General features: G+C 30.9%; 2 protein-coding genes across 2 annotated transcripts; one reads left to right on the plus strand and one right to left on the minus strand.

The window, feature by feature from the left end:
• Window positions 1–10908: 10908 nt before the first annotated feature.
• Window positions 10909–11787, minus strand: LOC107457741 (uncharacterized). Its single transcript, XM_016075906.1, has 2 exons — window positions 11691–11787; window positions 10909–11510 (listed from the first exon to the last, which is right to left on the minus strand). The coding sequence occupies exons 1-2, from the start codon at window positions 11785–11787 to the stop codon at window positions 10909–10911; spliced, it is 699 nt and encodes a 232-aa protein (XP_015931392.1).
• Window positions 11788–12625: 838 nt separating this feature from the next.
• Window positions 12626–18145, plus strand: LOC107457772 (cucumisin). Its single transcript, XM_016075946.3, has 10 exons — window positions 12626–12788; window positions 12928–13022; window positions 13486–13580; window positions 13658–13892; window positions 15542–16070; window positions 16266–16369; window positions 16469–16690; window positions 16781–16895; window positions 16980–17193; window positions 17557–18145. Exons 1-10 carry the CDS (start codon window positions 12687–12689, stop codon window positions 18102–18104), a joined length of 2259 nt encoding a protein of 752 aa, XP_015931432.1. The 5' UTR covers window positions 12626–12686; the 3' UTR covers window positions 18105–18145.
• The last annotated feature ends 1938 nt before the right edge of the window (window positions 18146–20083 follow it).

Raw genomic sequence — 20083 nt, forward strand, 5'->3', positions numbered from 1 at the left:
AGAGAAAGGTTGAAGAAAATGTGCTGGTGGTAGTGGAGGAAATTTTTGTCCAGAAAAAATTAAAAGGACGATTTTAATACGAAAAACACGTTAAGGATTATTTTAAATCAAAAGATACATCAGGGACGGGTTCAATTCCGATCCTCAACATAAGAGACCAAAACAATACTTATCCCTATATTTTTAAGTACTCTGAATTGATTTATTTTATTACATTATATTTTATATATAAATATGTGTTCCATAATGTAATTAAATACAGATATATTTTTTAACGAAAAAATTAATAACCAAACTAACCATTAATTATGTTGTTAAAGGTGATTGACAGCGGAAAGATGGATTGAGTTATAGGATAGGAGATAGCGATGACGTCGTCGTACGGCAATACTGGGAAGGACGGCTAAGCTCCAGACGGGAATTCGACGACGTAGCGGATGATACACCAAAGAAAGAGAGATTGCGTGAGAGGACAGTAAATGACAACGACGTTGGTATTTCTTGTCACGACAGGGGACAGTGATATTTAGAAAAACTGAAGCTACATCATAAAAAAATGAAAGAGTGAAAATGTACTTCAAATAACGAGGAAGGAGTTTTGATATTTTAAGAAATTATACAATTATTTATTTTAAATAATACATTATAGAGAGTAACTACTTGGATTAGTTCAGATAAAACAAACCCTTTTATTTATTTAATTTTTTCAAAGAAAATCTTTTAACACAATTAAAAGAAAGAAAAAAATCAGAACGCACATAAAAAATACAAAGATATTCACTAACAATGGACCAGGGATAGGCAGATAGCAAACAAAACGAATTAGTGTTTATGCAAAAAGAATCACTTCCACGTTAGATTCTTACTTTTTTTTATAATAATGTTCTATATTTATGCAAAAACTCTAATCAAGTCATTCAAACATTTTTTTTAACGTGCCTTCTCCCTTCGCCCCTTAAGTTGTTTGTGATACACGCACTTTTATATTAACGTAAATTTTTTCTGCTCAACATAAAGTTTTCGTAGTTCTTCTTTACTCTCGTTTTTTTACTGATCTGCATTGTATTTATCTTCAACGTAATAAGTTTCGTCGTTCTTCTTTGCTTGTGTCCTTCTTCTTCGTTTTCTTCTTCGATCTGCAATTACATTTATCTTCTTCCTATTGTTCTTCATTTTCATTTTTGATCTGAATCGAAACAATGAATGATTCAACTTTGAATGAGAGCGATTTGGATTATTCTTCTGAATCGAATCAAGTGGACAAGGTTTGAATTATTCAATTTTGAATTGAATTGAATTGAATGCAATTGCTAAATTCTAGACGCAGGTGTTCTGATTTGGATTGAACTGAATTGAATTGAATGGAATGCAATCTCTGAATTCTAGATGCAGGTCTTTCGAATTTGATTATATATATACAATGTTTGGTTCATTTAGTATTTTGCATTGGTTTCGTTAAGAGAGTATTACTCGGTTCATTATGCAAGCAGTTGTTCGAATTTGAATTTATATCATGGATAATGTTCTGTTCATTTAGTACTATGGTTTCACTTTAATAATATGTTCGGTTATTATGCATATATTTGTTCGCATTTGAATTTATATAATGGACAATGTTTTATTCATTTAGTACTATACAATGGTTTCTCTTTAATGATATGTTTGGTTCATTCTGCAAACTGTGTGTTGTGGATGAACAATTTGTCCCAAAAGTCGGGATGACTTCAAGACACTAATAAAAGCTGGAAAGTTCTACAAAAATTATTCCAAACTTGCTGGTTTTTCTACCAAAATAAGAAACACGACTCAGAAGGGAGACGAGATTAAAAATCAACAAACCGTATGTAGTAGAGAGGGGCTCTTGATGTTTAAGTGTTTCTGAAACTGAATACTGATATAAACATTTTTTTAAATTAGCTTTCTGCAATAGTACTGTATACACTTTTTTCAGTTCATCTAGTGTATTAATTTCGGTTCATCTGTGTTTTTGGGGCTCTTGATGTTTAATAAATACCCTGAATCCATTCACTGTGAACGTAGAACATAACAGTAGCCCAGACAGTTCCAACAGATATATACATTAACATTATATTTTCAATTAACATTCGCGTATATACATTAACGTTAGATTTTCATTAACATTTACATTAATATTCACATATATACATTAAAGAAAAAGTGTTTGCTTTTTTAAACAAGTTAAACAAATTAGTGTTAATTACAACGAGTCAAAGAAACTACAACCTATTTACTATCTATATCGCCAAATGTGAATTTACAAAAAGGGCTTGAGATGATAGCAGATGGCTTGGGGAGTTTTATGGCTTTAGATGCCTGAATCACTTGGTCTCTTATTTTATTAATTTTGTTCGTTGATCGTTGATTCTGATATACTCTGCTTCAACTCCCTCTCCTTCCTCCATCAAGAGTTCTGTCCCAGCATAAACCCTCATATGGGATATTATTAATACTTAAAAATGATACAAAAAGTAAAATCAGGCACAAGAAGTGATTGAATAAAACGTGATAAACATTCAATCAGTAAGAAAAATATTTTCTGCATGCAAATAAACTCAAGTGAACACTTAACAATCAAGTGAATATAAATCACCAACTCCAATGAACCGAACTCCATTCATGTTTGAATAAAACGTGATAAATATTCAATCAGCAAGAAAAAAATATTCTGCGTGCAAAAGAACTCAACTGAACACTTAACAATCAAGTGAATCTAAATCACTAACTCCAATGAACTGAACTCCTTTTATGTTTGAATAAAACGTGATAAACATTTAATCAGCAAGAAAAATATTTCTGCATGCAAAAGAACTCAACTGAACACTTAACAATCAAGTGAATGTAAATCACCAACTCCAATAAACTGAACTCCATTCATGTTTGAATAAAACGTGATAAACATTCAATCAGCAAAAAAAATATTTCTGCATGCAAAAAAACTCAACTGAACACTCAACAATCAAGTGAATCTAAATCACCAACTCCAATGAATAGAACTCCTTTCATGTTTGAATAAAACGTGATAAACATATTTCCATTTGTAAATCACCAACTCTAAAATATTTCTATACGCAAATGAATTCAAGTGATCACTTAACAATCAAGTGAATGTAAATCACCAACTACAATGAACCGAGTTATATATCACAGAAAGTAAACAACAACACATTTCCATTCGTATGCCCTAGTTATGGAGGAAAAAAATGGAATTAAAATAAGTCAATCTATTAAACACGTCAACTCAATCCACTAAACTTTAAATTAAACTAGGAGAAACGCGAGTTTTGCGCGAAATTAAATGAACATAATAACAATAATTTTTCTCATACCTTCTGGAGTCTCCATTCTTGTTTTTGTTTGTTTTTTCTTCTTTCTTTCGAAAGCTTGACGCTATTCTAGAGTAGCGGCAGTTTTTGCAGAGAACACGAACAAGGTTTGAGAGATTTTGAGAGAGATTTGAAATTTTCCAGTAGTAATTTTGACAATAAAAAATAAACGTTGTTTCATATTCAAGCGTGAACGATAACATTGAGGTGGAGGGTTCCGCACGTGTATACACGTTTTATTTAATGAGATCGAATTTTTTTTTATTTTGGTCTGCTTAGATAAACTTAAATAAAAAATTACTTAAATGTGTAGTCTAACTGTTTTTTTTAATCTAATATTAGTAGTCTTATTCAACAAAATTAGATTCTCAAAGAGCATATTATTCAAGTTAAGTTGGTCTTTCAAATTGCACTCCAATTTTAAATGATTCTTAAAATTAATAATTATTTAAATTTGTTCACAAAATTATACTCTGAGTTGGACTGATTTCTTCAATGTTGACACTGTAACGCCTAATTAACGTAACAAAATATTTTTTGTTTTTTTAAACAATATTCGATCAATTTAAAAGAATATTTCATCTATCATTTTATTATTAAAAAATATAAAAAGAGTACTTCATTAAAACAAACACTAGTTAAGTCGTTGGATATTTAATATCCCGTGCTTGGTTTAATATATATATTCATTGAAACAAACACTAGCTAAATATATATATTTATTCACGGTGACACATATTTATATAAATATTAAGAGGATAAAATTATAGTACATTTAATTTTAGAATAATCTGATAATATTAATATTCAACTAATTTATTTAAGTAAATTATTCCTTAATCGATCTATAATAGATGAATTTTAAACTCAACAATTAATTTTGTATGTTACTATATAATTAATAATATAGATTAAAAGTGGCAGTATTTAAATATCGATAATGTTATTTTAAATTTTGAATGAAGATTATATTTCACGATATAAAAAATGCATATAAGTATGTTTCAATAATATAATATATTAATTAACTTTCTTACAAAATATGAGATACATATATGAAACATGTTGATAATTTTGTTTAAAAATCATCTGTCGTGCATTTATAACACCAAGGTAGAGAGGGCTAGCTGTTGATTAAGGAGCATAATTATAGGGGTAAACAGAACATGAACGAAGATACTTGCCTCTACTATTGAACAAAAAGTAAAATGGGCATTTACAATAGTGTCACCCACCAATAAAATAAATGTTTAATTACTCTATTATTTTTTATAATTTTACGAAATTTTTAATTAAGTCTTTATATATATATATTTTTTTTAATTAAATTCTTGCACTAAATTTTTTTTAATTAGGTCTCTATATTTTTTTCTTTTATTTAGACATTTGCACCAATTTTTTTTGTTTTAATTAAATCTCTATACAATTAAATTAATTACTGTCAAGAAGAACTTAATTAAAAAAAATTTGGTACAGAGACTAAATCAAAAGAAATAGAGACCTAATTAAAAATTTTGTAAAACTATAAAAACCAACAGAATAATTAAATCTAAAATAAAAGATGAACAAATTGGACAATACTTCAAAAAGAAAAAAGAAGTTGCCACAAAATATAGTGAGAACCCAAATAAATGAGAAATAATTATAATATTTATACTATTTTTTATGATATCAATATAAAAGATAAAAAATTTTATTTTTTTTATCTTATCAATCATTATTTATTTTTTAAAAATAAAATTTTATTATTTTAATATATAAAATTTATATATTTATATATGCTAATTTTATATCGAGTGAATCCAATTTAACTTAAATTACTTTCAAATTGAATTAAAATAGACTTATCGTTTATTTAGAGCAGGGTTTCAACCATGAACATCCCTTGATGAGTTTGAAAAACTCTAAATTAACATTTGTGATGACTAAATATTATTAATTTAATTAATTACAAAAATATTAATTCATATATGGTGATCAAGTTAATTTTTACTATGCAGATTTAGCATTGGGTCGAAAATAAAAAAAAAATGTTGCAAGTCCAAATGTTTTATAAAAACTTTCAGCATTGATACAAAAGTGCTTTGATTATTGGGGCTGAATTATTATTCTTATTATTAGGCCAGAATAAATCTCATTACTCCAAAACCCAACTATGATCTATGCTAAGTAATCCAATGCTTGGTCCGAAACATAATGAAAGAAAGCACATTGACTCCATGGTTCCAACGGATTCCATTTCTTATTAAGGGATGGATTTCAAAATTTAACTTCGTAGCATTGGAAACATAAATGAGAGAGAGAGTATGAGTGACATGATTGATGTGTTTAATGCTACACCCCACTCTAGCAAGGAAAGTAAAAGCAATCCCATTTCATTTAATTTGTTCCATTTCAAATAATTACTTTTTCCCTAATTCTATCTTCTCTCTCGTCTTTCTCTCTTTTCTTTCGGTCAATACCCAGCAACCATGGAAGCTACACCTAGCCACCGAAAGGAAGATGAAGCATGCTACAAGACCATCTCAATGATGGCAAGAAAAAGAAAACATAAAGTATGCTGTGGCTAAAATTCTTATCACTTGTGGAAAGATTTTGTGATGGGATCTTAGCTTCTCCATACCAAAAATGGTTGAAAAAGATTTTGGCCAGCAAGGAGAAGATCTTTGGAAGGATGGCTTCTCTCTGTTCTGCTTAACCACCACAGAAGGTAGCTAGGGTGGCTACGTGATGAAAGAGGCAGAGATTGGAGCAGATGAAGCCATCATCATCATGAAGCATCAAGGGTCAAAATTTCATCTTGGAGAGCAAGCCAAGGATGGAGAGCTCGAATTGATGAAGAGTGATGACCAAAGAAGAACTAGAGGTATTTGCATGTTGGGTTTTGCATGAGTTACCTCTTCTCTCTCTTTGGCCGAACCGGTTATGTGTGAAGGAAAAGAAGTTAAGCTTGATTTTTGTTTCAACTGTGAAGGTTTCCCCTCTCTATAAAAGGGATGAACAGTCACGGTTTGATTCAAGGAGTTAGAAGTAAGTAGTGAGAGTGCAAGGCACAGAAGTCTTATAGCTACCTAAGTTTACAGATTTTCTTCTCCTCCAATGTATTCTGTTTAGTATTTTTCTGTTTAATTTTGTCATGTCTTGAGTCTCATGGAAAAAGGCAAACAGTGAGGTTTGTATGAAAAAGCCATAGAGCAGAAAAAGGCAGAGAGTGCAAAATTAAAAGAAAAAGCCATAGATGTCCTTAGAGTTCCTTTGTACATCTGTGTTGTGTTTCATGATTTTGTGGGAATCTCCTTATAAGTTGGGTTAGCACTTTACAGTTTGTAATCAGGATGATTATAGTGAAATTCTATCATTGTTGTGATGGAGACTGGATGTAGGCTGTACTGCACTTAGCAGCTGAATCAGGATATATCTGGGTGTAATTTTCTCTTTCTTCTACTCTATTTTTGTTTCTACTGCACAGGAGCTAAAATCGAAAAAATATCTCGTGCCAAGTGACGAGACAAAAATAAAAGTCTCGTAGTTAAGGACGAGACAAAAATTAAAAAGTCTCTAAGGAGATCAAAAAATATAATTAAAAAAAAAGGACTAAAATTCAATTCTCCATTCTCTTAGCCACTAAAAAACTATCATCTCTTAATAAATAGGGCGTAAGGATTAAGTGGGAAGACCAAACAACAATACCTTAGCTTCAAATTGGAGTGGGGTCGTGGGGAGCGAAAGCGAACGATTTAAAAGGTGCTACTTCAAATCAGAGTAAAATTTTAAATAATTAATCTCCAAATATTTTTAAGTGCCCACTTCAGTTATTTATTTATGACTTTGTTGATTTATTAGTGAATTAATTTCTAAACTTACAAATCATAAGAGAAATAAATATGTCAATATACATATAAAGAAACTACTTATTCTTAATTATTTTTGTTAGAGTCTTCTGTTATTTAATTTATTGCACTTATTAATGTAAGACGTTAATATTTTGTGGCGATCACAATATATATTTACATAAAACTTATTTAGAAGATAAAATGGTAGCTTAATCCTACTGCAAATTTAATTTTAATTTTAAAAGAGGAATGTCGTCATTGAATAGGTGTTTAAAATGTCTTTTTAGTCAGGAATCGATTTTACATTGTATTTAGAATTGTTCAAAAATTCAGTTTGTATGACATAAATTGGATATTTCAAATCATCCTTTGAATTTGAAGAACAGGTTCTTGTATCATAATAAAGAGCATTTGTTCAAGTTCTTTTAGGGACTTTGGTAGATATGACGAGTAAAGAATAATGACATTTTTAATCTTCATAAAACTTGGCCTCCAAAAAAAGTGATTTATCTGGCATTAACTTCAGAAAAAGAGTTTAAGAATATTTTTGAATTACAACGTATGTCCCTTCCTTCTACTCTAAATGGTTTTTGGAATCCTCCATCCATTGGTATTTTTAAGATTGATTGTGATGCTAGTTATCCTGATTCGGATAAAAGTGTTGATTTTGCTTGTATTATTAGAGATTGTAATGGAAGTTGGCAGAGGCGGAGCTAAAAAAAATATTAGAGGAGGGCTAAAATTATTTACACAATAAAATAATATTAAAATAAATTTTTGAGGGGGACTAATTTGAAATTTACATATAATTTACATGTAAAAAAATTAAAATTAGGAAGTCATTGCCCCCCTTTCCCAGTATGTAGCTCCGCCTGGCAAATGTGGTGTTTGAGAATGATTGAGAGTAATAGTATTCTTCAAGAGGAATTGTTTGGAGATGTGGGTCAACAAGATATTATTTATGAAACGGATTGTGTGGAAGCGTTTAATTTTATTACTAATCACCAAGATGATTTTGGGTTTATTGATCAATTGGTGCTCAAAATAAGAGATATCATACATTAGAATTGGCGTGTTGACTTTCGTTTGATTATGAGAAATACAAACACGGTAGCAAATACTATGACAAAGATGATGATAAAGTTACAACTTTTTCATGTGGAGCTTCCTTCACCTTAGAAAGAGTTTAAAAGTAATCTTAAATAGAATTGTCGCTCTATTTAAGTAGTTTCTTTATTTTATTTTATTTTATTTGTTTAATTTATTTAAATCACCGAAAAAAATCCTCTCTCAAATAATGACTTTAGAAACTATTGGGGTTCCACAAAATTTATTTTATCTTATTTTTTGTAATTAATATATAACTAACTATATGAATAAAAAAATATTGTTATTTCTGTCCCAAATTTCGTTCTATGAATAACAAAATATCGTTAAAACTTCAAAAGACTTTATCAATAATAATATAATATATTCTTGCTTGTCACCAAAAATATAATATATTCTTGCTTACGAGATGATGAGTTCAAATATCATTTAAATAAAAAAATACATGTAGATAATGAGAATATTAAACAATATGAATAATAAATATATTAGATGTTCAATTCAATAGATATACAGATGAGTATGTTAATTATTCTTAATTAGATGATTATTTCTTTTGATTCGATTTACTCATGTATAATTAATAGATGTTTAATTTACTAGGTGTGCAGATGGTTATCCTAATATTAGAATTTAGGAGGTAATTTGAGATAAAATATTTCTTTTATTGGATCAATTTTATAATTCATTATTTACATTATTTATAAAAAGGGTAAAGTATACTTTTTGTCTCTGAAGTTTACTAAAAGTTTTAAAATTATCCCTAAATTTTAATTTATTTCAATTTTATCCATTAAATTTTCGATTTGCATCAATTTTACCCCTGAACGTTAACAGCGTTAAAATCACTAACAGACGTTAGTGACGTGGCAATAAAGGAGTTCTATGTGGCAACTATGTAGGTGAGTCATTTCTAAAACGTTTTTTTAAATAATTTTTAATTTTTTGTTTAAAAATTTATATTACAAAAATGATATGGCTAAAAATCTCAACCTCAAACCCTAAAATTAACTTCTTCTTTTACGTCTTCATCTTCATCTTCTTCACTCTCTGTAAGAATAAGAAACCCTAACGAATGGCTTTCCAAGGTTCTGTATCATCACAAAAAAGCAATCGGTGACGACGAACGTTTACATGCAACTGTGGTAAACCCCCTGTACTGAGATGGTCAAAGACACCAGAAAATTCCGACCGGAAATTTTGGGGCTATGTATACTTTGATGTAAGTTTTAAGTGCTTTTTATTTTGATGTCTTCATGAGTTTCTTCAAAAAAAAATTTTTGTTTATGTTGCAGATTGAGAAGGAGTGCACATTTTTTTTCCTGGGCAAATGGAGTTGCAGAGACAGAAGACGCTGAGGTTGCAAGGTTGAAGATAAAGATTTTCACCTTAAAGGCTAAATTAGTATATACTAAATGCAAACTGTTGGTGGCTGTTATTTTTGGTGTGTTGAGTTGGTTTATGGTGATTTTAATGGTTTATTTGTGAGTGAAGAATGGAACCCATTTGAGATTAGGGTATTAATGCATTTGGAACAGCTGAAATTAGCATAAATAAGAATAAGGTGGCTGTTTGTAATCAGTTACAAAACTGTACTCAACTCAAAAACTTGTTAATGTAGTTATCCTTGAAATTTAATTTATGTTTCAAAAATATTCCTAAAAGGATTAAAATAGTTTCGCACTAAAATTGGCATTAAGAACCTGTTGTGGTAAAGACAAACTCAAATAATGAGAGATAATTTCAGCAGTGCACTAAAATAAATTTGCATGAATGAATCCATGACATTAGTTATTATCAAAATAATGTAAGTTGTTAATCAACATAATCTCTAATTAACATAAGTCATAACCAAAGTAAAAACTTAATTACATAAGTCATAAGCAAAATAATTCAGCAACAAAGAAAGAGTTGGAGTCATAAGTCATAAGTCATAATACAAAATGCCAATATTTTTCAATCTTTCAAAAGAAACACCAAACATAAGATGTGACACAACTAAGACCCTGTGAGAGCACTATAAGTCTGACTCCCTTGTGATGAGGGTTGTCTCTATGCAGTTGAAGTGGAATTGCTCCTAAAGATTCTAGTTGGTCTTGGTGGCTGAAATTTTTTGTGTGCATTTGGTTGGGTATTAGGCCTTGCTGCAACATTGGCCAACCTGGTCCTCTTATATACTGAGCTAATAGATCCAGCATTCTTAGCAGTGTTGTGTTGGGCTGGTGATGTTGTAGCAGTTCCAGCATTATTGTTTTGGGCTGGCGATGCTGAGAATGTGGCAGCAGTTATTTTCTATGATGGACATAAAGAAAAAACAGCAACAAGTTACAGTTATGAAGAGGTAAACAGCATAAGAAACAGTGTTATGTATGGAACCATATTTAATAGACAAGTACTCACGCTTGACCTTTTAAGAGGACAGTCTCGCTTGTTGTGACCCAATTTTAGACAACGAGAGTATTTTTGTTGTAACCCCAGCCTAGATGTGCTTGGACCCTGTGGTTCTTCACCCTCTCCTCTTGCTCTTTTCTTCTTAGGCCTCCCAATTGGCACTCTGTGTGGTGGAGGTATCACATCTGGATGAGTAGTTCTCTCCCACATTATATGTCCATTACAAGGGTTAATCATGGGGTATAACAAGCCACATAAGAAGCTTTAGTGTAACAGCTTGCAACATATTTTCGAATATCATCTTTAGCACAATTAATTGCACTAGCTGCATGTGGACAAGGTAAACCTGTCATTTGAAACTTTCTACAAGTACATTCTTTCTTCAGAAGATCTACTACAAATTTGTCCCTGCCTCTTATGACTTCAAATTTTAAAATTTTGGCAGCAACCGGAAACCACCACCTAGAAGCATCTATTTCCTTTTGTAACTTAAACTTAATCCTAGGAAGAATATCATCCTTATACTTCTCAATAAGTACCCTATTTTCAGCCCATCTCTTCATCAAATAAACTCTAATATATTCTAACATTGTCAATATTGATTTTTCCCTTGATTCAACAATTGCAGAGTTGAAGCTTTCACACATATTATTGACAAGAGCGTCACATTTAGGATAGAATTCAAACCTTGATTTAGTCAAATACTTTGGACGAATTCCTATCAAGTGTCGATAGGCACCCTCACTAGTGGCTCGGATTTCCATCAACTCCTTTTTCCATGCTGCTAGATATGTACATCTTGCAGCTCTCCACATCCTTTTCTTAAGATTCAGCTCTGAAAATTTTTTTTGAAGTTGGCATAAAGGTGACTAAAACAGAACAGAAATCCCTCAATCCCTGAATGCAATAGAACCCTAACAGCAATCAAGAGTGATAAAAAAAAAACCCTAAATCCTAACCGTTCAAATATGCAGTAGCAAAATTGATCAGAATGGTGGCCTACCTCGTCAGAAACCTTGATCAGAATGGCGATATCCCAGTTTGAATCGTTGATGACTGAATGTTATCCCAAACTCCTCCCTCAGTCTCGACGGCGTCGCAACATGCGCCATCCTACACGTCGCCACGGCGGATTGAAGACAACGGTGCGACGTCTGACCACCCACCAAGCTTTCTCGTGTGACTCTGTTTTTCTGACTATGTTCCTTCGTGCCAAAGGGAAGACAAAAAATATTGAAACTTAAGGGTAATTTTAAAATTTTTAGTAAATTTCATGGACAAAAAATATACTTTATCTTTACAAAAATTATTGTCTATTTAACAAACTCATTTAAACAAAACAAAATGAAAAGTTAAAGTTAGAGCAATACCTCCAAACTTTTACAAGAAAGGATTTCTAAATTCTAATTGACTATCATTTAATTTGCAATTATGTTGGCACCATACAAAAGAGACAAACGCCATTGGCTTAATTTGTTAGTGGTGGGGATACTTGAACACAATGATTAAATGAAAAAGTTTAACCAATAATTTCCACTTTTTCGTCAATAAATATTTAATGTATGTCTTAAGAAAATTAATTATTTATTTTATTTATAATGATAAAATTTTTATAAAAACAAAACTAAAAAGATAATTATTAATATTATTTTATAATACTAATTAAATTTTAATGACAATTTTTTTTTAAATAAAAAACTTAACACAACAAAGCGAAACAACTAAAAAATAGAGAGTTACTAGTTAATAAAAAAAAAGATTAATCCGTAATTATTTCTGTCATTGCCATCAACAATTAAAAAGATTAAAATCAACCTACAGTTTGTAGCTCCTAATGACAAATTATTTTATAATTAAACATCAACGTGAATTGAATGGCAAAGAGTAATTAATATCCCCTTTAATTTCTTCAGCATATATAAATACCCTTATGGTAAAGCAGCTATAGGCATGTACACATATATCTAGTCCTCCTCTTAAGCTTTTTCTCTGCTTATCATTTTGATCTGCCATGGCAACTATGATTATCTCTTTCTTTAGTCCATATGTTATTTTCAGCCTTATATGGGTTATGATGATTAGTAGTCAAGCCTATTCCAAAGATGATCGAAAGGTAACAAATATATTCATATTTTAATCTCCTGTTGATTATTACACTAGTAGTGTACATGTTCATGGAGCTTATAGATGGATAAAGTAACACAATAATTATGGTGCAGAATTTCCTCCCTAATATCATATTTTAATTACAGACTTATATTATTTACATGGGTGATCATCCTAAGGGTATGGACCCAACGTCATTACCTTCTCTTCATACAAGCATGGCTCAAAAAATTCTCGGCAGGTTTGATAGATATTATATTTGTGTTTATTTGTTCATCAATTCATTTTTCAAGATAAGACCTGATAAGTGGCCATGTTTATATGAATCAACAACTAGCAATACATTTCAGTGGGTAATAACTTCACTATTTTAGAGTACACAAGTTTTAATATCTTATATACTGTTAATGTTGCAAGTGTGAGGAGTTTATGAAGTTAGTCCCACATAAAAAAAACAAGGAAGAGTGAGGAGTTTATAAGATGAGAGACTCATTAACTTGATATCTTAAAATTTTAAGTTAGATGTGGTGTTTTCTTATCTTATATTCTCTTACTCGAGGGAGAGTTGCCCAACATATACTATAATTATATAAATACTAAACGTGCTTAATAATAACAAACATGAGATTAGCTCAATCTATAATCTTTTATGCTTAAAGCACATTATAATTAAATTGGCATCCAAATATGCATTATTTATCCAGTGATTTCAAATCAGAAGCTATACTCCATAGTTACAAAAAGAGCTTTAATGGATTTGTAATGAAGTTAACAAAAGAGGAGGCAAAAAGGATGGCAGGTATGATAATTAATTTCCATTGATCATACAAATTATTACAAATAGCATTTTAATGTTTTACTTTGATATTGCAATAGAAATGGAGGATGTTGTGTCAGTTTTTCCAAACAAGAAAAATGGGCTTCACACAACAAGATCATGGGATTTTATAGGGTTTCCCCACCAAGTGAAAAGAACAAATGAAGAAAGTGAGATTATTGTTGGAGTATTAGACTCTGGAATATGGCCAGAGTCTGAGAGTTTTAGTGACAAAGGATTTGGTCTACCACCCAACAAATGGAAGGGATCATGTCATAACTTCACTTGTAATAGGTAATCATCTTTGCATTCAAATTTCTAAATTCCACTCCAAATTCTTTGGATTAGAAACTCTAATTTTGCAGCCAGTTAATTCAATTAACGAAAAACAATGCCATATTAAAGCTTCTTTTTCACCTTCACTTGCCACCTAAAAGCTAGACTAATTTCTTAGAAGGGCCATAAATAAATAAATGAGGAGTACTAGGGGACAGCAGATTTTGTGAGTTGTAGTCATTAATTAGCCATCAATAGTGTATTTAATGGTGTGAGATTTCATCTAATAGTGAAGAATCACTCATTTTTGTTTTGCTGGCTAAGTGTTGACCATATTTTAATAAATCTGCTGCCCCTAGACTTTTTTTAAATAATATAATTTAAATTTTAAAGAGGACATAACTATTAACTAACATGTTGAGGGTCACACCAGTAAAGTTTTTGTTTTTCTAAGATAAATTATAATAATTTTGGGAGCCACTCTTAAGTCATATGAAGAAGCTTCGTCCTGCATTTAAACAAAGCTTCATTGGCCTACTTTTTCTAAGATAATAATTCAATAAAGTTCAAAAGCTAATTACTAATAAACAAAAGATCAGAAATTAAAGTAGCCACTAGTTTATTATTTTTTACTTAGATTTATTATTCATATATCTTTATATAAAATTAATAATGATAATATAAAATTATAAATATGCATTATATTAAGTGTTCAATTAAATATGTCAAATTAAAACATCTCAACTATTATATTCATAAAAAAATTTCTTACGTGTGCCAAACATAAATTATAACTCTTACACTAATGAATATTTATATCAAAATTATTTTAGTATATGACTTACAAATTGATTGAACAAAATAAATTCTTTTATTGATTACCATTTAAGAATAACCGTATTCACACAATTTTGAATAACGATTATGTTATATATGTGTCTATAAGAAAAAATTAATTTTGATATACTTTTAGTGTAAAATCCTTTACACGTGTATTCAATCATATAACATCACATTAGTAAAAATAACTATATTTTATATTAACCGTGTGAATGATCATCTAAGAAGAGAACGATTATGATTGTACGACTGTGTAAAATATTTTATACTGTCAGTGCATGAAAATTAAACTCTATAAAAAATATCATTAAATTAACTACTCATCTAGAATGCATGTTAAAAATAAATTAAACAGTACATATATTATATACATGTATTTATATATAAAAACATAGAGACTGAAAGATTAAGATTAAATTAAGTTTTTATATTGTATTTAGTTTAAAATATACTTGATTAAGTTATATCTAAGTATCATATTTGGTTTAAAATAAATACGAAGATTGAGAAGTAAATTTAAGATTTAAAAAAATAGAAATATTTAAAAAAATATTATTAAAGTTTTAATTTTCAATAAAAAGAATTCAATCTCTTCTATTTTTACTTTCTGAAAATGCTGAAGTGACTAAAATTTTACGTTTCAAAACTAAAATTTTAGTTTTAATCTCTACCGGCAAATCCAATAATAAATCTTAATCTCTCTTGTTCAGTCTCTAAAAAGTAAAAACAAACACTAATATAGTATCCGATTTAACTACTAATTTTCTAAATGCACGTATTTTCTTTGAATAAATACCGGTTAAATAAAGAGTTGATTGACACAATAGGAAAATCATTGGAGCAAAATCCTACAACATCGAAGGTAGCTATGCCAAAGATGACATTAGATCTGCTAGAGATTCAAACGGCCATGGATCACACGTTTCATCAACCATTGCTGGCAACTTAGTTGACTCTGCAAGCCTTTTAGGCTACGCTTCAGGATCAGGGAGAGCACGTGGAGGAGCACCCTCAGCACGCATCGCCATCTACAAGGTCTGTTGGTCATCGAACGGCTGTGATGACGCCAACGTTCTTGCGGCATTTGATGACGCAATCCATGACGGCGTTGACGTCATCTCTATTTCAGTTGGGGCAGATGTGGCTTTTCCCTTTTCGTATTTTGAAGATGCAATTAACATTGGGAGTTTCCATGCAATGAAGAAAGGGATATTGACTTCTAACTCTGCCAATAATTTGGGTCCTGATCTTTCTTCTATGACTAATTATTCACCTTGGTTGCTCTCTGTAGCTGCCGCCACTATTAATAGAAAGTTTCTTACAAAGGTTCAATTGGGAAATGGTATCACTTTTGAGGTAGGTATTCAATTTCTAATTAGTTTTAAGACACATGACTTGGATTGATGAAGCGACTATGCCATTTGAATTATAACTCGTTGGCCATGTCTTGCATGTTATTTGCCTTGTATTGTATAGTTTTTATTAGAAAAAATAATTCTATTGATTTTCTAAAAAAAAATTGGAAAACAAATAACTATGTCAAATGGACAGGGGGTTTCAATAAATACATTTGATCTCAAAAACAAAATGTTCCCTTTAATTTACGGTGGAGATGCACCAAACACTGCTGGTGGGTATAACAGTTCCATATCCAGGTATATCAACAAATGAAATTTTACTACTTTTCTTTAATGGATTGTCATCTTTTTTATTAAAATATTCATTATTTTGAAATGCATCCATGTGCTTGTTAGGTATTGTTATAAGGACTCATTGAATAAACATTTGGTGAAAGGCAAGATCGTTTTGTGTGAGAGCATTCTTGTTCCAACAGATATACAGTTACTATCCGGTGCAGTTGGTATGATACATGGAGCCATATCCCCAAAAGATTTACCAAATAATTATGCAGTGCCTTCAACTTTCTTGAGTCTAAGGAACTTTAGATTAGTACATTCTTACTTAGCTTCAATGGGGTATGTATAAAACATATTTGAATACATAAACTAGTGTCTTGAAATTAAAAATCTTTTTAATTGGATCTATATTATATATTGCTTTATCAGTAATAATGCAACAGCTACAATATTCAAGAGTGACGAAGTTAGAGACTCGTTAGCCCCATATGTGGCTTCATTCTCATCAAGAGGTCCAAATCCAATCACACCAAACATTCTTAAGGTAATTAACTTTTAATTGTATATAATTCGGTAACAAATAAATTAAATTATTAATTACTAATTACTTCATAATTTTAATTTGTAGCCGGATGTGGTTGCCCCAGGAGTTAACATTTTAGCCGCATGGTCTCCAATTTCTCCAATTTCAGATGTTAAAGGTGACAAAAGATTAGTCCATTATAATATTATTTCTGGCACTTCAATGGCATGCCCTCATGCCACTGCAGCAGCTGCATATGTCAAATCATTTCATTCTAATTGGTCTCCTGCTATGATCAAATCTGCACTCATGACCACAGGTATATTTATCAATGCATTAATTAATTAATTATAACTTAACAAAATGGTTTATCTTAATAGTCACAATTTATTTTTTTGTCAGGAACTTATAAGTCTAATGTTACAAGTTTTCAAAGATCTATTTTTTTTTTCTTAGAAACTATACATTACAAAAAGTTAAAATATATTGTACCTGAGTTTCTACTTTTACATTAACATAAATAATCATTCAAAAGAATGATTGAATAGACTAAACGTTTTAAGCCATCATCATGTATATCAAAATCAAACCTTTTTATCTTATTACTATGTTGTAAACTTTTTACATGCCTAAATCCTAATTATTCCTTTAATACTTTATGTTACATCATTTGAATCAACAGCTACTCCATTGAGTGCCACTCTTAATCCTGAGGCCGAATTCGCATATGGTGCGGGACTAATTAATCCTATTAAGGCAGCAAATCCTGGTTTAGTGTACGACATTAACGAAGTTGATTATGTCAAATTCTTGTGCCAGGAGGGAATTGAAACTAAAAACCTTGGGATTCTCACTAAAGATCATAGCAGTTGCAAGAAAGTGGGAAAGACAGAGAGTGTATACGACCTCAACCTCCCATCAATTTCTCTCTACACAAACGTGTCATCTTTCACTCGAATTTTTCATAGAACAGTTATGAATGTTGGGTCCGCAACATCTACATATAAAGTGAAAGTGATGTACCCATCTTTTTTAGATATTCAAGTGAAACCGGATACGTTGTCGTTTGAATGTATAGGCCAAAAGAAATCATTCTCGGTCATTATAGAAGGGAGTATGAATGTAAACACAGCTTCTGCTTCGTTGATTTGGGATGATGGAACATTTCAAGTTAGAAGCCCTATTGTAGTGTTTAACCAATTGCCTGTCCCACCATTTATCTTTATCTAAATGTGGGATAAGGAAAGAGATAAAGATTTTTTCAAGGTTTAGTTGTAGGTGAAAATTCACAGTTGTTTTCATGTGAAGATGATAGTTGATAATTTAGTCAAATCTATCAAATTATCTAACGATTTTTAGTTATCAATTTCATGTGAAAACAACTGTACTTTAATAATATAAATAACTTGTTATAAGTTCTTGATGAAGGATGTGCTGAAGGATTAGTGGGTAAATTGCTTTATTTGCTCTGTTTGCATTCAAATCAATAAAGTATGTGATTGTAAGTATAATACCCACACTATATTGGCCCTAGGATCACTCACTCATATAAATGACACTATCATATTTTTCATCTCTCAAACTCACTAACACTCATAAAATAAGGGAGAGAATTTTCACATTTCAAAACATACACATTTCATTATAGAACACACAAAATACATAAGGCATATATGCCTTTATATAGGCAAAGTTTCATACTAAAAGTTCATGATTCTACTAACTTCTTAATACACATACTTATCCAACTTTGCTTCTTCCTTTGACTATTCAAATAAGAAATTTCTAGCACATCTTGAAAATTCTTCATTAAGCTTAGTCATCAATCTTGAACCTTTCAATGCACTTCATGATTCTTCTAGTATGGAGGTGATGAGTGCAACTTCCTTTCAATTCCAATTCAATTTGATTTTGAACTTCTTCATTGTTGTAGAATGTTGTAGTTATACTACTCTCTTGAATGTTCTTGGTTATTCTCCAAATTTCCAACATCTTCTAGTAAATTAATGATTATTGTTTTCAATTCAAACTTTGCTTCTTCAATTCTTTAACCATGCTTCATGAAAATTCTAGTCCATGCAAGTTGATTTAAAATTTTAATCAACAGAATTAGAGTCTTTCCTGAACCCGTTTCTAAGAATACTATAGTATTCTCACTAAGAGCCTTTTCCATTGCTGGTAAATCTGTCAGCTCCCATGTGTCATTTTTCTCAATGGCATGAATCTCCTCATCCATTGCTTTCTTCCAATTGTTGTCTAAAAATGCTTCTTCAAAGTTCAACGGCTCACAATCTGAAAATAGAGCAAAATTTATGATTTCTTCATCGGACGGATCGTTGTCTTTGCCAACTTCATAATCTGCTAATCTAGCAGGTAGTCTCCGCTCTCTTTGAGCTCTTCTAGATGATTCAGGTTGTTCGGTTGCATCTGGTTGTCTTTCTTCTTCATCATCACATGTATTTGAAATTACAATCGGATGTTTTTCTGTCTTTGTGTCCCAGTTCCACATGTTTTTCTCGTCGAACGTCACGTCTCTGCTGATGATTACTTTCTTTGATACTGGATTGTACAACTTGTATACTTTTGAGTCTGTGCTATAGCCAATAAAGATACACTTCTCGCCTTTGTCATCTAACTTCTTTCTTAATTGATCTGGTACGTGGGCATAAGCAATACACCCAAAGACTCTGAAATGATGAATGGAAGGCCGCTTTCCACTCCAAGCTTCCTCTGGAGTTTTATCACGAACACTTTTTGTTGGACACCTGTTTAAAATATGAACTGCTGTTGCGACTGCTTCTGCCCAAAACTCTTTAGGCATTTGTTTTGACTTGAGCATGCATCTGACCATATCCATGATGGTTCTATTCTTTCTTTCAGCCACTCCATTTTGTTGAGGAGTGTATCTAGTTGTTAGTTGGTGTTGAATTCCGTGTTGCTTAAAGTATTCTGAACATGCAAGATATTCTGTTCCTCTGTCTGTTCTGAGAATTTTGATTTTACAGCCACTTTGTTTTTCAACAAACGCCTTGAATGTCTTAAAGACATCACATGCTTCTGATTTCTGCTTCAGAAAGTATACCCATGTATATCTACTAAAATCATCAATAAAAGTGATAAAGTACCTGCTACCACCATTACTTGAAACTTCTACAGAACAGAGATCTGAATGCACAATTTCAAGTAATCTTCTAGCTCTCCATGACTTT

Source organism: Arachis duranensis, chromosome 7 (assembly GCF_000817695.3).
Source record: "Arachis duranensis cultivar V14167 chromosome 7, aradu.V14167.gnm2.J7QH, whole genome shotgun sequence".
NCBI classification, from domain to species: domain Eukaryota; kingdom Viridiplantae; phylum Streptophyta; class Magnoliopsida; order Fabales; family Fabaceae; genus Arachis; species Arachis duranensis.